This window comes from Astyanax mexicanus, chromosome 17 (assembly GCF_023375975.1).
Source record: "Astyanax mexicanus isolate ESR-SI-001 chromosome 17, AstMex3_surface, whole genome shotgun sequence".
NCBI classification, from domain to species: domain Eukaryota; kingdom Metazoa; phylum Chordata; class Actinopteri; order Characiformes; family Acestrorhamphidae; genus Astyanax; species Astyanax mexicanus.
The window spans coordinates 3,915,001-3,934,254 of NC_064424.1; the positions used below are offsets into that span (position 1 = coordinate 3,915,001).

General features: G+C 40.3%; 1 protein-coding gene across 9 annotated transcripts in view; it reads left to right on the forward strand.

Annotated features, from left to right (window-relative positions):
* Nucleotides 1-19,254, forward strand: part of tnksa (tankyrase, TRF1-interacting ankyrin-related ADP-ribose polymerase a) — a 164,634-nt gene that overhangs the window by 114,012 nt on the left and 31,368 nt on the right. For all 9 annotated transcript variants that reach the window (XR_007425061.1, XR_007425064.1, XR_007425065.1 and 6 more), the window contains 5 exons: nt 4,681-4,852; nt 6,419-6,498; nt 7,930-8,075; nt 9,555-9,720; nt 10,681-10,900. Coding sequence is in view for 3 of the 9 variants with exons in the window: in XM_049466375.1 (XP_049322332.1) it covers nt 4,681-4,852; nt 6,419-6,498; nt 7,930-8,075; nt 9,555-9,720; nt 10,681-10,900 (784 nt within the window). In the remaining 6 variants the exon portion in view is untranslated. The remainder of the gene's footprint in view (nt 1-4,680; nt 4,853-6,418; nt 6,499-7,929; nt 8,076-9,554; nt 9,721-10,680; nt 10,901-19,254) is intronic.

Sequence of the window (19,254 nt, forward strand, 5' to 3'; positions counted from 1 at the left end):
TTTTCTCCTAAATCTGCAAACAGAGACAGAACATGTTTTTTAAATACAGTACAGAGCTAAGGGATTAGTACAACTGCCTATGAAACAGTCACGTGTAGGATTTACTTACAGTATTAGGGCTGTGAGTCTTTGGGACAGTAAGAGCACTGTCGCGCGGGGCTCGCCTACTGTCGCGCGGGGCTCGCCTACTGTCGCGCGGGGCTCGCCTACTGTCGCGCGGGGCTCGCCTACTGTCGCGCGGGGCTCGCCTACTGTCGCGCGGGGCTCGCCTACTGTCGCGCGGGGCTCGCCTACTGTTTTTTTTTTTTTTTTTAATATATATTTGTATATATATTTTTTTTCTCGTCAGGTTTAAGCTTGACGAGAAATATTGTCACGTTTTAATCTCGTCACACCCTTACATTTCAGTAATGTTTTATAAATCGTTTATAATACGTCTCTGCAGGAAAGTACTATAACTACTTTAATAAAAAGAAAAAAACAACTCAATAATCTATAACTGTTATCAGTAAAACAGGGTAAAGTGTAGTTTTTCAGCAGAAACTTCAGCTGCAGTTGAAATGCTCTGTAGCTCAGAAGCTTTAAATGATTAGGGTAATGTTGTGTTGGGGAAGCGTGTGCCAGCGAGCTGTAGGGCTAAAGAGATCTGGCTGTGCTTCACTGCTGGCCTGTCTGTATAGAACTGGAAGCGTCTGAGAGGTAAATCATTCATATCTATGCCTGAGCAGCAGCAGCAGTGCTTAAGAGACTGGCCAGATCAATGAAGCTCTTTCACTGAGCCCTATCAGATAAGCAGGGACTGATTGAACGGACATTCAGCCGCTGCCACGGACCTCAGAGCATCCTCACTGCTGAGCTTCCCTCTTTAGAGTGACTGAGCCAGTAAACAGACCACAGCAGAGCATCCTCTGTTTCTTCTCCTTCTACAAAAAAGAAGAGAAGCTTATCTAATGAGCATGTTTTTTTTTTAACTTATTTGTCCTACTTTAACATGAACTTTAAATTTGCCCTAACTAGTCTGTTCTGCATTATCATTATTTGTCTTGTTTGTGTCTGTTTAGTTCATTCTCAAACTCTTTGAGTGAAAAACACTGTGTTATTTAAAGCTTATGTAAAGAGAAAGTCCATCATTTTAGGTGTTTGAAGTCCTTAAATAGAAATTTAGTAATTATTTTACATTTTCACACAATTATCTGAATTTTAAAAAAAGCCTCGTTTCTCCTATTTCCTTTCAGCTCGTTTTCATTCCGGCTTCTCATCTTTCAAAAATAAAACCCCTATCCAGATAAATCTCTCCATCCAGATAGAGTGAATCTGATTGTGATTGGATGTAGAGAAGTATAAACATATACCATTCCGACTCCCTATTGGTTTATACTGTGATTCATCACCGCATTTACTGTGTTAAAACAATCTACGTGGGACGAACAGCTAGCTAATATTGCCTGGCGGCATTTATTAGCACTACTCGCAGCTAGCGAGGTTAGCTGCTAATGCTAATGCTGCTGCACCCAGCCTTATTGTAAATCTAAGCTTTAAAAACTGTAAATAAACTGAAGCGCTTTAAATACCCAAATAAGAGATTAACATCCAGCACTTGTTTAACTTGTCTGACTCGTCTGAAATGTTTTTTTTTTATTTTTTTATTTTTTATAAGTGTTACAGTTTTGTTTACTTAGCTTAGCTTTACAGGTGAGTTGCTGAATTTAGAAGGAAAATTTGGCGACACCCCTGTTCCTTACTAGTGTTGCACAAAATGCGCCTTATGTATAAAAATAGACCATGAAATACACGTTTATTGATGGTGCGCCTTATAATCTGGTGCTCCTTCTGGAGCAAAAAATACAGTACTGTATAGATTACCTTTTAGTCCACCTTCTCCACCTGAGACAATTTAGTTCCATGATCCCCCCACACACCTTTCCTGTGGTCTGCAGTGACCTGAAAGCCTTTAGCCAGACCTGAGTGACAGTAATGATGTGGGTGATAATGGCTGGCCGCTGTGAGTAGAAAAGGGTGTGTGTGTGTGTGTGTGTGTGTTTGCTGCGGAAGGGGCTGCTGGTAAACAGATGGTGTGCTAGCGTCACGCTAATAAGCAGGCTAGGGAGCGTGCAGGAAAAGCCCTCCAAAGTAAACACATCCTCGGCTCCGGCCGTTTACAACGCCAGTCAGCTCACTGTCGCAGAGAGGGGCGGGGTTTAGGCAGATTGAAGGGCATGGCTTATGCAGAGGGAGGGGTTTGAAGTGGAGGGCTTCTGCATGCATTGGCATGAAATGATTTTGAGGTGTATTGAAACACAATAACGAGCGTTCTTCCCCAGGATTCCCAAATATAGAGTTTTTAGCCAATGCTCACTACAGGCTAACAGTGCTAGCCACAAGGGCATATCGTTACCCATCCAAAGAAATGGCTATTTTTACACCATTAACAAACTCAAAATAGCTCCACACTTCATTGCTAGAATTGTGAGAGCCTTTACAAATAAAAAGAGGCATTGAGAGCTTTGAATGTACACTATAAGGCGCACTGGATTATAAAGCGTATTATGTGACACTAGTAAGGAACAGGGGCGTTGCCATTTTGTCCTTCTAATTCAGCAGGTCTCTACACTGGGTGGTGGGGGGAGGTTAACTAAGTTAAGTAAAGCTAATCTAAGTAAATAAAACTGTAATTCTCTCTTGAAAATGGTTTATTTAGGTAAGTTAAGCGCTTCTGTTTATTTACAGTAAACTTAGATTTCCATATTTACACTAAGGCTAGGTGCAGCAGCATTGGCTTTAGCATTAGCGGCTAACCTTGCTAGCCAGCGCTACACAGTGCTACATGGAGGAACCCTAGCAGTTTGTCCCATGTAGCTTGTTTTAACACAGTAACCTCACTGGCTACAGTCAAATTTTAAGTGCAACTTATAGTCGGACAAAATTGAGTATTAAAAACTATCAACGTCTTAAAATTAGTTTGGAGTCTAGCCCAAGGACTCTTATTGGTGAAGCACAGTATTGTCACCCAGACCCAGTCAGAAATGTACAAATAAAAAGATGGGGATAAAATATAACAATAATTAATGCACATCATAAAATTTCTCATTGTATAATTAGATTCACAACAGACTCCCATCTTTTAGTTATATTAAACACATCCTCTCACAGAAACTCTAAAGAAACTACTAAAGTTATTTCTACTCTTATTTATATGCCTCTTAACCAGTAAAAAAATAGGGATTATATAAGATTATTGTACTTTCTGAACATTTAAAGCAATATTTTCAATATTTTTCTTAAATCTGACTTAAATTTGATGTTGAAAATCTGCACTTTTGTCACATTCTGTCGGTTTCAGTACAAATTTCGAACCCTGACACTGTCCAAATACTCCTATTTTACCCACACAAACAAAACGCTCACTACTATCTCTGCTGCTGCATCTGCTCAATCCTCTGACAGGCTTTGAAGAAGCTCTGGAGTTGCCTCAGGACACATCTGATTAATTCATGTCTGTGTTGGTTTCAGAGCAGGCCAGATTTGCTCACAGTTCAGTCTTCCTCTCTACTCTGAGCCCAGCTGCCAGTTCACCCCTCTTTACTGAGAGAGAGAGGAGAACACAAATACTTACATATTTATTCTAGTGGTGTCAATCAACAAAAAACAATACAATCACGCCTGTCTTTCTTCTTAAGACCTAAACGTTTAATAATGGATATTTAATTAAACATAATGAATGAATGTAGGAGTTGGAAAATGTTATAAATCTATGTTAGTGGTGCCACTCTCTTTGTATTAATCAATTGAACAATATTCAGTTATTTAAAAAATGATCAAAATATTCTGGTGTTTCCTTGTTTTTTAGTTTTAGAAGAGGACTAGCTGTGTGTATGTGAAAGGGAGAGAGACATAAAGAGAGAAAAAGACAGACAGACAGAGAGAGAGAAAAACAGAGCAAGACAAAACAAGAGAGAGAGAGAGAGAAACGCAGAAATACCAAGAGAGAAACAGAGAGAGAGAGAGAAAGAAAGAAACGGAGACAGACAGAAAGAGATGGAGACTAATAGAGAAAGAGAAACCGAGTGAAATATAAATAGAGAGAGAGAAACAGCGAGACAGAGAGCGAAGGAGAGACAAAGAGAGACAAAGACAAAGAGAAAGAAAAACAGAGAGCTATATTTAGACAGTAAGACATGGAGAGTGAGAGACTGACACAGAAACCCACAGGTAGAGAGAGAGACAGTGAGAAAAAGTAAGACAAAATTGAGACAAACAGACTGAGAGAAAGAGACGCACAGACATGGAGAGTGAAGACAGACAGACTGACGGGTAGAGAGAAAGACAGAGAAAAAATACAGACAGATAAAGAGAGACAAAAAAAGAAAGACGTGGGGAGTGAGAGAGAGGCTGGCACACAGACACAGGGTAGAGAGAGAGACTGAGAGAGACAATGAGAGACAAAGAAAGAGAAAATAGAGACAGACTGAGACACAGGTACAGTGAGAGACATAGTGTGGGGTGTAGAAAGTTATTGAAGTGTGGGGGTAATCTGTCTATTGAACTCAGGATTTACGTTGCTGTGCTAAATAAAAATGCTAATACACCATCAGGCTCTGTAATCTCAATAACCTGATTCATTTCTGTAAAAACTCTAATTTTCTTTTCTTCTTCTCCGTCTGCTTGTGTGTTGTTGTGCAGATGAATGCAGTGGACACTCTGGGACAGACAGCGCTGCACAGGGCGGCTCTGGCAGGTCATCTTCAGACGTGTCGGCTGCTGCTGAGCTATGGAGCAGATCCTGCCATCATCTCCCTGCAGGGCTTCACCGCCGCTCAGATGGGCAACGAGGCAGTCCAGCAGATCCTCAACGGTAAACTGAGACTCCGGACCTGTTTTTTTAGACATCTGTTTGGAGGAAACTTTAGTTTGGAGGAAAATATGTTTTTCAACAAAGAAATGGCAGATGTCTTTCATGTACGAACACTATATTGCCAAAAGTATTTACAGACCCACCTAAATCATTGAATTCAGGTGTTCCAACCACCTTTGTCTCCACAGGAAGTTGAGACGTGTTCTCTGGAGTGAAAAATTATGCTACTCTGTATGGCGATACAATAGATTAGTCTGGGTTTGGCAGGGTCCAGGAGAACTAACTGTACTTGTTTAACTGCACTGTGCTGAGTGTAAAGTTTGGTAGAGGGGGGATCATTATGATTATGATGTGGGATTGTTTTTCAGCAGTTGTTCTCAGACCTTTAGTTCCAGTGAAAGAAAATCAAAATGCTTCAGCAGAACCAAGAGATTTTGGACGATTTCATGCTCCTAACTTTGCGGGAACAGTAGCTGAACAGTTCAGAGATGGTGTTAAAGAACTTGATTGTCCTGCACCGAGCCCTGACTTCAACCTAATAGAACAGCTTTGGGATGAATTGGGATGAGTGGAGACTGTTAGCCAGACCTTCTTGTCCCACATCAGTGTATGAGAAAGGCCAAAAATTCCCATAAACACACTCCTAAACCTTGTGGAAAGCCTTTTCAAAAAAGTTAAGCTGTTATAGTTGTAAAGGATGGTTTGACATTATATTAAATCATATGGATTAAGAATGGGATATCACTTAACTCGTGTTTGAAACAGACCAGCAAATACTTTTGGCTATGTAATTTTTATTTATAAGCAGAGTTCTTAAATCCTATCCCATTGCCAGGCTGAATATCATTGAAAGGTTAGTTTATTTCAGTAATTCAGTTAAAAATGTGAAACTCAAATATTATATAGATGCGTTACACACAGAGTGTTTTATTTATCTATTTTAAGCAGCTATTTTAGCTATTTTATGAGGATGCAGATTTCCTTTTCCAGCAGGACTTGGCACACTGCCCACACTGACAAAAGTATCAATTGGTCTTATATAATATTCTAATTTTCTGAGACACTGTTTTTTGTGTTTTCATTAGCTTCAACAATAAAAGAAATAAACTCTTAAAATAGATCACTGTGTTTTTAGTACATCTATATAATATATACGTTTCACATTTTAATCTGAATTACTGAAATAAAGTTACTTTTCAATGATAATACATTTTTTGAGAAGCAAAAATGCTTTAAGAAATTAAGGTCAATCAATCGGAAACATCGCAGTCACTGCAAAGACCATCAAAAACGTTTGGATGATGAAACTGGCTCTCATCAGCACCACCTCAGTAAAGAAAGAGCGAGAGTTTCCTCTGTTGTACAGGATAAGTTCATCAGAGTTACCAGCATCAGAAACCACAAGTTAACATGTTTAAAATAAATGCAATTTTAAGTTACTACATGATTCCTTATGTGTTCCTTCATAGTCTGAATCACTTTAATATTCACTTACTATGTAGAAAAAAAAATGTATATTATGTATTTATTTTATGGCTGTTTTTTTATGATTGTTTTTCTCTGTAGAAAACATTCCAGTGAGAAATTCCGACGTGGACTACAGGCTTTTAGAGGCAGCTAAAGCAGGAGACCTGGACACTGTGAAGGTGAGTAATGCTCTGTTCGAAGCGTATGGCCTCGGATGAGCTCGAGAAATGAGCAGAAAAAACACAATTATGAGAGTAATTTTGGTTCATAGAAGTAGAGCGAAACCTTTTTCTGAGTTAAATGAAAAAAAGTAGTTCCGTAGTTTGGTATTAAATTGCTTTTTTTTTTTCTAATGGATGTTTGACAAAGAAATCAATGGGCCACACTGATTTAACCCAGCTGGAGGAAGAGCTGAAGGACAGAGCAGAATCGCTGCTGTTCGTCTTTCATGCCCTTGTAAAAGGCCTGTGAAGGATGAGCTCAATGTCAGTGTGGAAGTGTGTGTGTGTGTATGTGTATCAGTGTGTGTGTGTGTGAGAGAGAGAGAGAAATGCTGAGCCAGCTCAGGTCACACAGACACACAAATAGCAGCGTATCTTGTTCTGTGTGGCTAATAAGGGCTGTGTGTATATATTTCTGCTCTGCTGCTGAACTGTAGTCAGAGAGGTGGACGGATCCTCATTATCAGAACTATTTAGACACCGGGTAATTATGCTAACTATCCAATTAAAGGCTTGTTGAAGCATGCAGGCCTTTTTACTGCTGCTGATCTAACTAACGACAGCAGAGCATGTTTAGCATTGCTGTAAAAATCTAGAGATTTATATTTATAAGAACGTATCAGTATATACTGCTCTGTAAAAAATGAAGAGAGCACTTCAGTTTCTGAATCAGTTTCTCTGATTTTGCAATTTATAGGTTTGTGTTTGAGTAAAATGAACATTGTTGTTTTATTCTATAAACTACAGACAACATTTCTCCCAAATTGGAAATAAAACAAAAAAAAATATGATGCAGAGCTTTCAGACCTCAAATAATGCAAAGAAAACAAGTTCATACTCATAAAGTTTTAAGAGTTTAAAAATCAATATTTGGTGGAATAACTCTTTACTAATAACTATTTCGTCACAGTTTTTTTCATGCATCTTGGCATCATGTTCTCCTCCATCAGTCTTACACACTGCTTTTGGATAACTTTATGCTGCTTTACTCCTGGTGCAAAAAAATCAAGCAGTTCAACTTGTTTTGATGGCTTGTGATCATCTATCATCTACTGTCCTCTTAATTATATTCTAGAGGTTTTCAATTTGGTAAATTGGTTCAATTTAGTAAAGTGACACAGCCTTTAGTAACCTTTGCCTAAATAAACCATCTCTACCCCCAATCTTTACACCTAAATTATTTATTAATCGATGCTGTGTTTTTGAACTGATACAGGATTTCAGTGCTACTTCAAGAGATACAGTATCAATATTTTACACCCCTGCTAAACGCTAGGCTAAGGTCATCTCACACACCTGCACTTTTCATGTATCTGAGCTGTTTTATCTTCTCTATTTGACGTTTCTTTTTCTCTCTCTCTCTCTCTCTTGGCCTGTTTTGCTCTGCAGCAACTGTGCTCTCCTCAGAATGTGAACTGCAGGGACCTGGAGGGTCGTCACTCCACGCCGCTGCACTTTGCAGCAGGTTACAACCGTGTGGCCGTGGTGGAGTACCTGCTGCATCACGGAGCTGACGTCCACGCCAAAGACAAGGGGTGAGTCTGATCGGAGTATGATCAGAACCGTTCTGATCTCTGAGCTCAGGATATCTGTATATAATGATCATTATATACTGTTTATCCACCTTATTCTGCCATGCCTATTTTTAAGAATTAGTTTCTTCTGCATTTGTGTATATTAGATTATCTGATGAGTTCATATTAAATGGTTTATGATCGTATCGTATTTAAAGTAAATGCAGTCTGAAGTACTGTTGCTACTGTTGTGAACACTGATCTAGTACTGATATAGTAGCTAGCTATGCTAACCTAGAATTCCAACTGAATATTTAGCCTTATTTACATCAATTTACAGTAAAACTAACCTTCCAGAGAAGGGGCGCTGTGTCTGTGGTTGAAGGAGCTAAATTTTACCCATCCACCCAAAAGCCTATATTCATCTGCTCTTTGTTTTTCAATCTGTTGAGGGAACCCCTGTTTCAAAGCTGAGTTATGATGTTCTGGTGTTTTTTTTTTTTTTTTTTTTTTTTTTTTTGTTTTTTTTATCTTCTATAAAATAGTAAGAGCAGACTTATAGGCGTAATTTAGCTCCTTCAACCACAGACGCAGCTCCCCTTCTGTGAAAAGTGGTTGATATAAGTCAAATGGAACCTAAAGAACCAAAAAGAAGCAAAATTTCTCCTGTTTTTTAATTTGTGTAACACTCTTTAACTAACACAGTTATGTTATATAATTTATTCTAAAGGTCAGAGGTCATTAATAGGCGGAGCGCGGAATGTTGTCCAATGCGTACCCAAACCGATAAACTATTGAGAAGGATATAATTCTAACAGAGTTCATTTAAAGCAGCGGAGCATTTCTTTTCTTTTACGGTTTACGTGCTATATTGTGGCGTAGTGTGTTGTAAAAACGCCAACCGCTCTCCTCAGCCAATCAGATCTGTGCAGATGCGGGAGGGCGGAGCCACACACAAGAGAAGGACACAGTAAGAGAAGCAGCAGTTGGAGAATAAAGCGAGAAAGGCTAATTCAGATGGTGCGCACCAGAAAAAGGAATTAAAATACTACATTTATAAAACATATTAACAGTAATAATATTAAATAAAGTGAAACTGCTGTTTTTAAACAAAGCTGATATTTTGGCCAAGTACAGCAAACATTTCTCCGGCAGGCCTAAATCTAATAGAAAATAAAATCAAATAGAATAAATATAGCATTTTTAAACAAAGTTGACCTACAGATTCACATTAATAGATATTAATAGGAGTATTATCAGTGTGGATATAATCTAGGCTACATTAATGCTCCACTGCTGCAGCATGAGATCTAACACAAAAAATAAGGTGGATAAGACTCATTTTACAATACTTAAAGGCTTTCAAGAGATGAATTGTGTGTTTAAAAGAGTAAAATCACTGATCTCTACAAGGATTTGACCTCTAGAACTTCATAGATGCTTCCATCATATATAAAAGATAATGATGGAGAGGTTGATGTGTGTCTCTGTGATTCTCAGAGGTCTGGTGCCGCTGCACAACGCCTGCTCTTACGGTCACTACGAGGTGGCAGAGCTGCTGGTGAGACACGGTGCGTCGGTGAACGTGGCTGACCTGTGGAAGTTCACCCCTCTACACGAGGCAGCGGCCAAGGGCAAATATGAGATCTGCAAACTGCTGCTGAAGGTACACAAACTCTGTAATCTCACTGTAAACCATTTCTAGACTACATAACTGTAGATTTTGACATATGAGCTTCAGAAAATGTCCAAATCTTTATCAGTAATATCTGGAAAGGTTTTGTGTTACCTGTGTTCTGTGTTTTTTGTGGGTATTTGGTGATACGACAAGTATTTTATTCAGTTTAAGCAATATACTACTGCTACATGATAAATGTTAAATGTTAAAAAATATTGTAATTTAGAGCATTTTTTTTTTTTTAAGAAAAGGAAAAATGGTTGAAATAACAAAAAAGATGCAGATCTTTTAGAACAAGTTCATATTCATAAAGTTTAAAAATTCAGAAATCAATATTTGGTGGAATAACCCTGGTTTTTAATCACAGGTTTCTCGGCATCATGTTCTCCTCCACCAGTCTTACACACTGCTTTTGGATAACTTTATGCTGCTTTACTCCTGGTGTAAAAATTCAAACAGTTCAGTTTGGTGATTTGATGGCTTGTGATCATAAAGAAAATCATAATTTTTAAGTCGTCTCTTATTTTCTTCCAGAGATGTATTTATGTAACATAAAAATATAGAAAAAAGGGAGAAATTTAGTGTGAATGGTTTTAGTGAAATATGATGATTTATTAAAAACACTGTTTATACACACAGATAAATAGATAGAATATTATTTTTTATATTGTGGACAATAGGAAATGGCTAACCCCCACTGAATATATGTGTGAAAGGATGTAAGACAAATAGTCTTTTTCTCCTTTTTTGTTGATTTTTACTACATTTACTACAAATTTTAAACACACAAACGATCACTTACACTGTGTCCAGATTTCTTGAGGAAAAAAACAATAGTAGTTATCCAAAATTACCTGAAATAAATTATTTTTAGATTTTTTTTTTTCTCAGTTTTGGAGATTAACTTGTTTTATTGGACAGTGACGATCTGCTCCCTGTGTGTTTCAGCACGGGGCCGATCCCACAAAGAAGAACCGTGACGGGAACACGCCGTTGGACATGGTGAAGGAAGGGGACACGGACATCCAGGACCTGCTGAGAGGGGACGCGGCGCTGCTGGACGCGGCTAAGAAAGGCTGTCTGGCCCGAGTGCAGAAACTCTGCAGCCCTGAAAACATCAACTGCAGAGACACGCAGGGACGAAACTCCACCCCTCTACACCTGGCAGGTAAGAAACACTGCAACATTACAGTCTAAAGCGCTGCCACTATGATCAGGAGCCACTACCATCAGCTGCTGGAGCCCCTCTCTGGGTGGGTACAGTACAGTAGATGGCGCTCTCTCTTTTCCCTCATCACTCCTAGGGTGATGTGGATCAGCACAAGGCTGCGTCTGTGAGCTGGTGTATCAGAACCGAGTCGCTGCGCTTTCCTCCGAGCATTAGCGTTGTGATACTACTCAGCAATGCTGCAACACATGTATCGGAGGAGGCGTGTGCTAGTCTGAGTTGCAACTAAATGGGTGAGACAATTGGCCAGATAAATTGGCGAAAAATGGGAAAAATAAAACTATGTTTTTAAAAAAATACTATGGAAATGAAATAGTTCTTAATAGTTTACCAGTTCGGGTTTGTGTAGGGCAGCGTCTGGGTCTGGTGAAGTGCTGAAATAGGGCTCATTGTAACACAAGATCTATATCAAGTCTGTATCAAGTCTATATATTGTCTTTTCTGTTGCCTATATGACACCTATTGTCATATAGGCAATAGGTGGCTCGTGAGGTTGCTTGAACTATAATGAATGATATTGAAAAATATAAAATGAAATTCTTCTCTGGTGAGCTTTTGTTTTCATGCCTCCCCCGTCTCTCTCTCCCTGTCGCGCTCGGCATGACTTTATTTTCTGCCCGTTCTCGTTTTTCCACCAGTTCTTGGGCTCTCTGTCTCTGTCTTTTTTTCTTTTTTTTTTCCTTGCCGTGTCCCAATTCACTTGCCGGGGCGTGTAGCGGTAGTGTATTGGACCACGACCCTGACTACACAGGTTCTATCCCACACGAGGAGCGGTGTGATTATTTATTATTTATTTTTTTAATCTTTCTTCTTTGGTTTACCTGCTTTTAGATCAACTGTTCTGCAACAATTGGGTTCTACTACCCTCTGGGCTGGAGAGCTACTAGTCTGTAACGCTCCATCTCATTACACTTCATTTTACAAAACAGACTTTTGTTTTTTGTGGTCCACCAAGTAATGGCTTAAAAAATTATTGTCCCGCAGCCAAACAACATTCATTTCTTATCTCGTATAAAAATATATCGATATTTCTTAAAAATCCTACTATGGTCACACACCTACACAAATAAATTGTTATGCAGGCAGCAGTTCCCTCCCCCTCAGTCGTGTCTCGTAATCCCACAGCTGTCACAAAGAACACGACACAGCAAGCGCTAATCTCACTGTTAACCAAAAAAATGAGCAGCAGCCTGCAAATCACCTCGTTCCGGTCTGCAGAAACTCATTCTGTTAAAGTCTGGGAGAGCTGTATGCAAAGAAATGTCATCTCACCCTTGAGGCTCAGCTAAATAAAACAGGGAGACGGGGGACATGTCAAATTAAATCTCGCCTTTCATCCTGATTCCTGCTCTGAGCAGACCCACCTCTCGTCTCCAGTCTCTCCGGCTTTAACAAACATATTACTTCCTTTGTCTTAAAATCAGCCTTTGTGCTCATATAATTATACATTCATAGGCTGAGTAGACTGTGTGTACATACACACACTGACGGTACTTCTTTATTTAATATATTTTATATAATATACATTGTAGATTAATATTAAAGACATGAAAACAGTTAAGGGACACATATAGAATTGCGTAGTAAATAGTAAAAAAAAAAATGTTATTCCTCCACATTAATCCCCTGATCTAAACCTGATGAACTGAGATGGTGATTTGAGGTGATTTAATTGGGATGAGCTGGAGCTTCACAGCAAAGTGAAGGAAAAGAAGCAACTATTGTTCAGCACCTCCAGAAACTCCTTCCTTCAAGACACTGAGAAAACTATTCCAGGTGACTCTCCCTCATGAAGACGCTGAGATTAAAATACCAAGAGTCTGAAGATCTGAACTCAAAGAGAAATGTGCTGCTTAGAAGAATCTAAAGTATTAAACATATTCTGGTTTACGTAACTCTTTTTCCACACTTGAATAGCTTTAATATAGTCTTCAGTATTACATTTACAGTATATAAATTCATAACTTTTGACAGTGTAAGCTCTTGAGGTCCAGTAAATAACCTGAAATGGTATAAAACCCAGTGATCCTAAATAATACAAAAGTTTGCAGTAAGCTCTCAGGGCTTTTAAAGAAACACATTTGCTAAGAACGTAGTTAGTAAACAAATTTAGTAAATTTCTCTATACATTTTTCTGTAGTAAAGCTGTAGTGGTGGAACAGTTTAGTGTTACTGCTGTTACTCTCTACTGCAGCATTTACACACTTACACACTTACAGCACATTCACACTTTCATCATCGTAACTAGAATAAGCATTAAAATAAAATAAAAAAGCAACTTGCCTGGATGTGTGTGTGTATAGTCGTCTCTGGAAAAAATAAGAGAGCACTTAAAAATTGAGTTTCTTTAATTTCACCAAATTGAAAACCTCTGGAATATAATCAAGAGGAAGATGGATGATCACAAGCTGATCATCAAACCAAACTGAACTGCTTGAATTTTTGCACAGGGAGTAAAGCAGCATAAAGTTATCCAAAAGCAGTGTGTAAGACTGGTGGAGGAGGAAAACATTATGCCAAGATGCATGAAAAAAACTGTGATTAAAAACCACCAGGGTTATTCCCCCAAATATTGATTTCTGAACTCTTAAAACCCTTTATGAATATGAACTGTGTTGTCTGTAGTTTATAGAATAAAACAACAATGTTCATTTTACTTAAACACAAACCTATAAATAGCAAAATCTGAGAAACTGATTGAGAAACTGAAGTGCTCTCTTCATTTTTTGCAGAGCTGTATGTACTCTCAGTGCCTCTCAGTGTCTGGAAGTTCCTTTCATACCAGGGAAAACCAGCGCTGTGCTTCAGGGCCACTTTCAGACACTTTTAACCACTTTAAACTGGCTGCCATACTAATCAATATGCTTCTTTAATCCAGACGCAGATGTAAAGTGCCTCAGCGGGGCTTCCCACATTTACATCTTCCAGACTGCTTTCTTTCCTTACACAAAAGCCCTGCTGCTAATTGTTCATACATAATAGCTGCTGTGAAATGAATAGCTTTTTTTAGTGTCTGACCAGCGTGCAGGTTTATAATACTAGCACTGAATTTCTGAATTATATGTGTTTTTAAACATTTACATTCATAAGCAAGTAAATCCTTTATGTAATTGCTGCAGTGCTTTGTTTCCAAGTATCCAGTCCTGGGATTACGATTCAATATATCAGTATGTCACAATATATTGCACTAGCCAAGGTGATATATTGCAGTTGTTTAAATCAAACTTTAGCAAAAAACTGTCATAGTATAAAAAACACACTGTCATATTTATAAAATCTGAATAAATTGGTGTGATCTGCTTTCTAGTGGGTGAGGTTAAAAACACAACACTTCTAAACCACCTCTGACACCAATTTTTACATGTAAAATAATAATAAAAAAATCAATTTTTTTAGTTTAATTGAAGCTGTATCACAAAATATAAAAAAAAAGAAAAAAAAAATAACTTTGTTGTTTTATTCTATAAACAGCAGACAATATTTCCCAAATTTTAAGCCAAACAAAAATAGCGTCATTTATAGCATTTTTTTGCAGAAAATGAGAAATGGCTGAAATAACAACAAAAAAAAAATAATGCAAAGAAAACAAGTTCATAATTATAAAGTTTTAAGAGATCAGAAATCAATATTTGGTGGAATAACCCTGGTTTTTAATCAGTTTTTTTTCTTCATGCATCTTGGCATCATGTTCTCCTCCACCAGTCTTACACACTGCTTTTGGATAACTTTATGCTGCTTTACTCCTGGTGCAAAAATACAAGCAGTTCAGTTTGGTGGTTTGATGGTTTGTGATCATCCATCTTCCTCTTGATTATATTCCAGAGGTTTTCAATTTGGTAAAATCAAAGAAACTCATCATTTTTAAGTCGTCTCTTATACCTATAAATAGAAAATGATTCAGAAACTGAAGTGGTCTCTTTTTAATTTTTCCAGAGATGTTTATAGCAGTTGTTTCAATCACAGTATAGTACAAATATATCTGTAAAAAAGCTCAGTCATCTAAAATGCTACTGTTTATGGAGTTGCAGTGTATTTCAGTGTAGAGGTCCATCTCTGCCCTTTCCAGCACAAACAGCTCTTATAACAGCAGGTGGGCCCCGGCCCTGACCACCAGACACAGTGTACCATATGTTTTAATGTTTGTGCACTAGGAATGTACAATACAAGCAAAAAAAAACACGCATACCTCTCTATTCATGCTAAATAAACTTGATAGAATTATAAAAATGTGTATTGTTTTACACTAATTAAATATGTTACAAATTATTTAAAGACACAAGGAACTTGCGAAAATGTTGTTACCTTCCAAAATATTTTTTTAGCACAATAACAAAACATGCAATAATTTAGTTCACCATAAGTACAATTAAATAAAGTTTTAATTTCAAAATATTTATATAATATATTTAGTATATACATTTTATTTAGTATATTTAGGTATAATTTTGTTGTACTCGCACACACATTTGCACACAACACACTGAGCCCAATTTTAGTGATCTATAGGCTAGTCCTCAGCCGTGCGTTGTGTGCAGCTTGTTTTAGGCGTGTGTCGGTGTGTCTTTGCTATTGTAACGACGGGAAAAGTACACCTTGCACGGTTGATTATTCTTTTAAATAATCAAGGGTTTGGTTTTTTTTTGGACATGACGTGAAATAAACCAATCAGCGCGTCGCTTGCTAATCATTCCCTTTAAGAGTAGAACCAGGTGAGCTCTGACTTTGGTGGCTTGCTATTTTAATGGTGCAGCTACCTGGACGTGTCCAACAAACGCTTCTCAGCAGAGGAAACTGAGCTGCTGGTTGGCGCTGTGAAGGAGCTCCAACAAAGTTTTTTTATTTTATATTCTGTTTATTGTTGATGTAAAATTTGGGTTTGTTTACTGTGTTAACAGTTTACTGCCAAGATAGCGATAAACATCTCACTGTTGGCGTCTGTCTAGGTTGTATTCAGTCAGTGGAGCTCCTGTGTTTTCTGTTACCAAGATAAACAAGCAAAACTCCAGAAATGTACCTGAAAACACCTCATTTCCAGAACACCACACCCATCAGTGTAGATATATTCAGAAGCTCTGCTGCTATTTAAACCAGACAGGAGGAAGGCATTAAAATAGACTGTTGACATTAGGGTAAGATGGGGCTTGTCAGCTCTTCATATGGAGATTTTTCAGATCATGCTCATTTTAAACCGAGGGGTATGAGAATCTTATTTTTATTACCATAGTTTAATGTTTAGTTTCAATGTTTTACAGCTGAATTCTTCATAACAAGCATAAAAAAGATTGCTGGTAGTTTGTCTCAGTGGCTAGCTAGGTAGCTAACTTTCCAGTTCCACCTTAAATGGTGCAACAGACTGCAGGGGCTGCAGCATTTAAGGCGGAATGGACAAATAAAATAAAATAAAAACTAATCAAAGCTAATTTTAGCTCTAAGGAAAAGACAATAATAATGAATTTCTCCCCCTTTCTGAAGACATACAATAAAATACACTTGAACAAAACCCATCATTAGAAAAAAATGGCAATGGAAAAAAGATGGCACTTCCGGAGCCCAGCGGAAGTGCCATCGCAAGCGGTGTGAGCGGAAGCGCGGAAAGAGAGCCGGGATCCGCGCGAGGCTAAAGGCTAGTCCTAGCCGGCCGGCTATACCATCGCTCTTTCTTGCAAACGTCTGTTTCCTTGACAATAAACTGGACTACATCCGACTCCAGCGAACTACCCAGCGTGAGTTCAGAGACTGCTGTGTTTTGGTTTTTGTGGAATCGTGGCTTAACGACAACATTCCGGACAGCGCCATTCAGCTAGCCGGGCTAACCGCGTTCAGAGCTGACAGAAGCGCGGCTCTATCCGGGAAGACCCGCGGTGGAGGCGTGTGTGTTTACAACAACACGGAATGGTGTAACAACGCTGTGACTGTCGCCAAACACTGCTCTCCGCTGGTGGAGTTCCTGATAGTCAAGTGCAGACCTTTTTATTTAGTACGGGAGTTCTCCGCCGTGCTAATAGCTGCTGTCTACATTCCACCCAGCGCTAGCATTGGTGCTAATGCTAAAGAGGCTCTGTGTGAACTCTATCGGACTATCAGCGATCTGCAAAACAAACACCCAGACGGACTGTTTATTATCGCCGGAGATTTCAACCACGCAAATCTCAAGTCAGTGCTCCCTAAATTCCATCAACATGTGAACTTTGCAACGAGAGGAGCGAGCGCGTTGGATCTTGTTTACACAAACATCCCCAGCGCGTACCGGGCGGAGCCCCGCCCCCACCTCGCTTTCTCGGATCACATGTGTGTTTGGCTGACACCAACATACACACCACTCATCAGACGCTCCAGACCAGTTCAGAAGCAGGTGAAAACCTGGCCGGCAGGCTCCATCTCTGCCCTTCAGGACTGTTTTGAGTGCACTGCATGGGACATGTTTAGGGAGGCTGCTACTGAAGGCGATTCTGTTGATTTGGAGGAGTATGCAGCATCAGTCACTGGCTACATCAGCAAGTGTATTGATGATGTCACTGTCTCCAAGACCATCACCACACGCCCAAACCAGAAGCCTTGGATTACTGCTGAGGTACGTGCGCTGCTGAGGACCCGCGACTCCGCCTTCAGAGTGGGTGACAAGGTGGCCCTGAGGAAAGCGAGAGCCGACCTGTCAAGAGCTATCAGAGTGGCAAAGCGCGCACACGCCCAGAGAATCCACAGCCACTTCAAGGACACGGGTGACGCGCGGCGCATGTGGCAGGGCATCCAGGCAATCACCAACTACAGGACAATGCCACCATCCTGTGAACGTGATGCCTCCCTCCCTGATGCCCTAAACAACTTTTATGCACGGTTTGAGGCACAAAACAACACAATGGCGAGAAAGACCATGCCCAAGCCGGACGAGCAGGTGTTGTGCCTGACTGCAGTGGATGTGAGGAACACTCTGCGCAGAGTCAACCCACGAAAAGCTGCAGGACCAGACAACATCCCCGGCAGAGTGCTCAGGGAGTGCGCAGACCAGCTGACAGATGTTCTCACGGACATCTTCAACATCTCCCTGTGCAGCGCCACTGTCCCAACGTGCCTCAAGTCCACCACCATCGTCAAGTCCACAGTGTCCTGCCTCAATGACTACCGTCCCGTTGCACTTACACCCATCATCATGAAGTGCTTCGAGAGGCTAGTCATGAGGAACATCAAGACACAACTGCCCTCTTCACTGGACCCCCTGCAGTTTGCGTATCGTCCCAATCGCTCCACGGACAATGCCATCACCACCACCCTTCATCTCTCCCTCACCCACCTGGAGAAGAAGGACACTTACGTCAGAATGCTGTTTATAGACTTCAGTTCAGCATTCAACACCATCATCCCACAGAACCTCATCAGGAAGCTAAGCTCGCTCGGCCTCAACACCCCCCTCTGCAACTGGATCCTGGACTCGGGGAGACCCCAGTCAGTCCGGTTAGGGGGCAGCACCTCCAGCACCATCACACTGAACACTGGGGCCCCCCAGGGCAGTGTCCTGAGTCCTCTGCTGTTCACACTGCTGACTCATGACTGTGCTGCAAAACACAGTTCTAACAGCTTTATCAAGTTCGCCGATGATACAACCGTGCTGGCTCTCATCACCAAAGGCGACGAGTCAGCATACAGAGAGGAAGTGCAGCGGCTGACAGACTGGTGTACAGTCAACAACCTTCACCTGAATGTGGACAAGACAAAGGAAATGGTTGTTGACTTCAGGAGAGCACAACACACCCACTCTCCACTCAACATCGACGGGTCCTCTGTGGAGATTGTTAAGAGCACCAAGTTCCTTGGTGTCCACTTAGCAGATAACCTCACCTGGACCCTGAACACCAGCTCTACAGCCAAGAAAGCCCAGCAGCGTCTCTACTTCCTCCGGAAGCTGAGAAAGGCCCGTCTCCCTCCACCCATCCTCACACTCTTCTATAGAGGGACCATTGAGAGCATCCTGAGCAGCTGCATCACTGCCTGGTTTGGGACCTGCACCGTCTCTGACCGCAAGACCCTCCAGCGTATTGTGAGGACAGCTGAGAGGATCATCGGCGTCTCTCTCCCCTCCATCACGGACATTTACACCACCCGCAGCATCCGCAAAGCAACCAGCATTGTGAATGACCCCACCCATCCCTCACACAAACTGTTCTCCCTCCTGCCTTCGGGAAGAAGGTACCGCAGCATCCGGTCCAGCACAACCAGATTCTGTAACAGCTTCTACCCCCAAGCCATCAGACTCCTTAACTACAGAGACTGAACTGATGTTTTTTACCCCAGAAAATGGA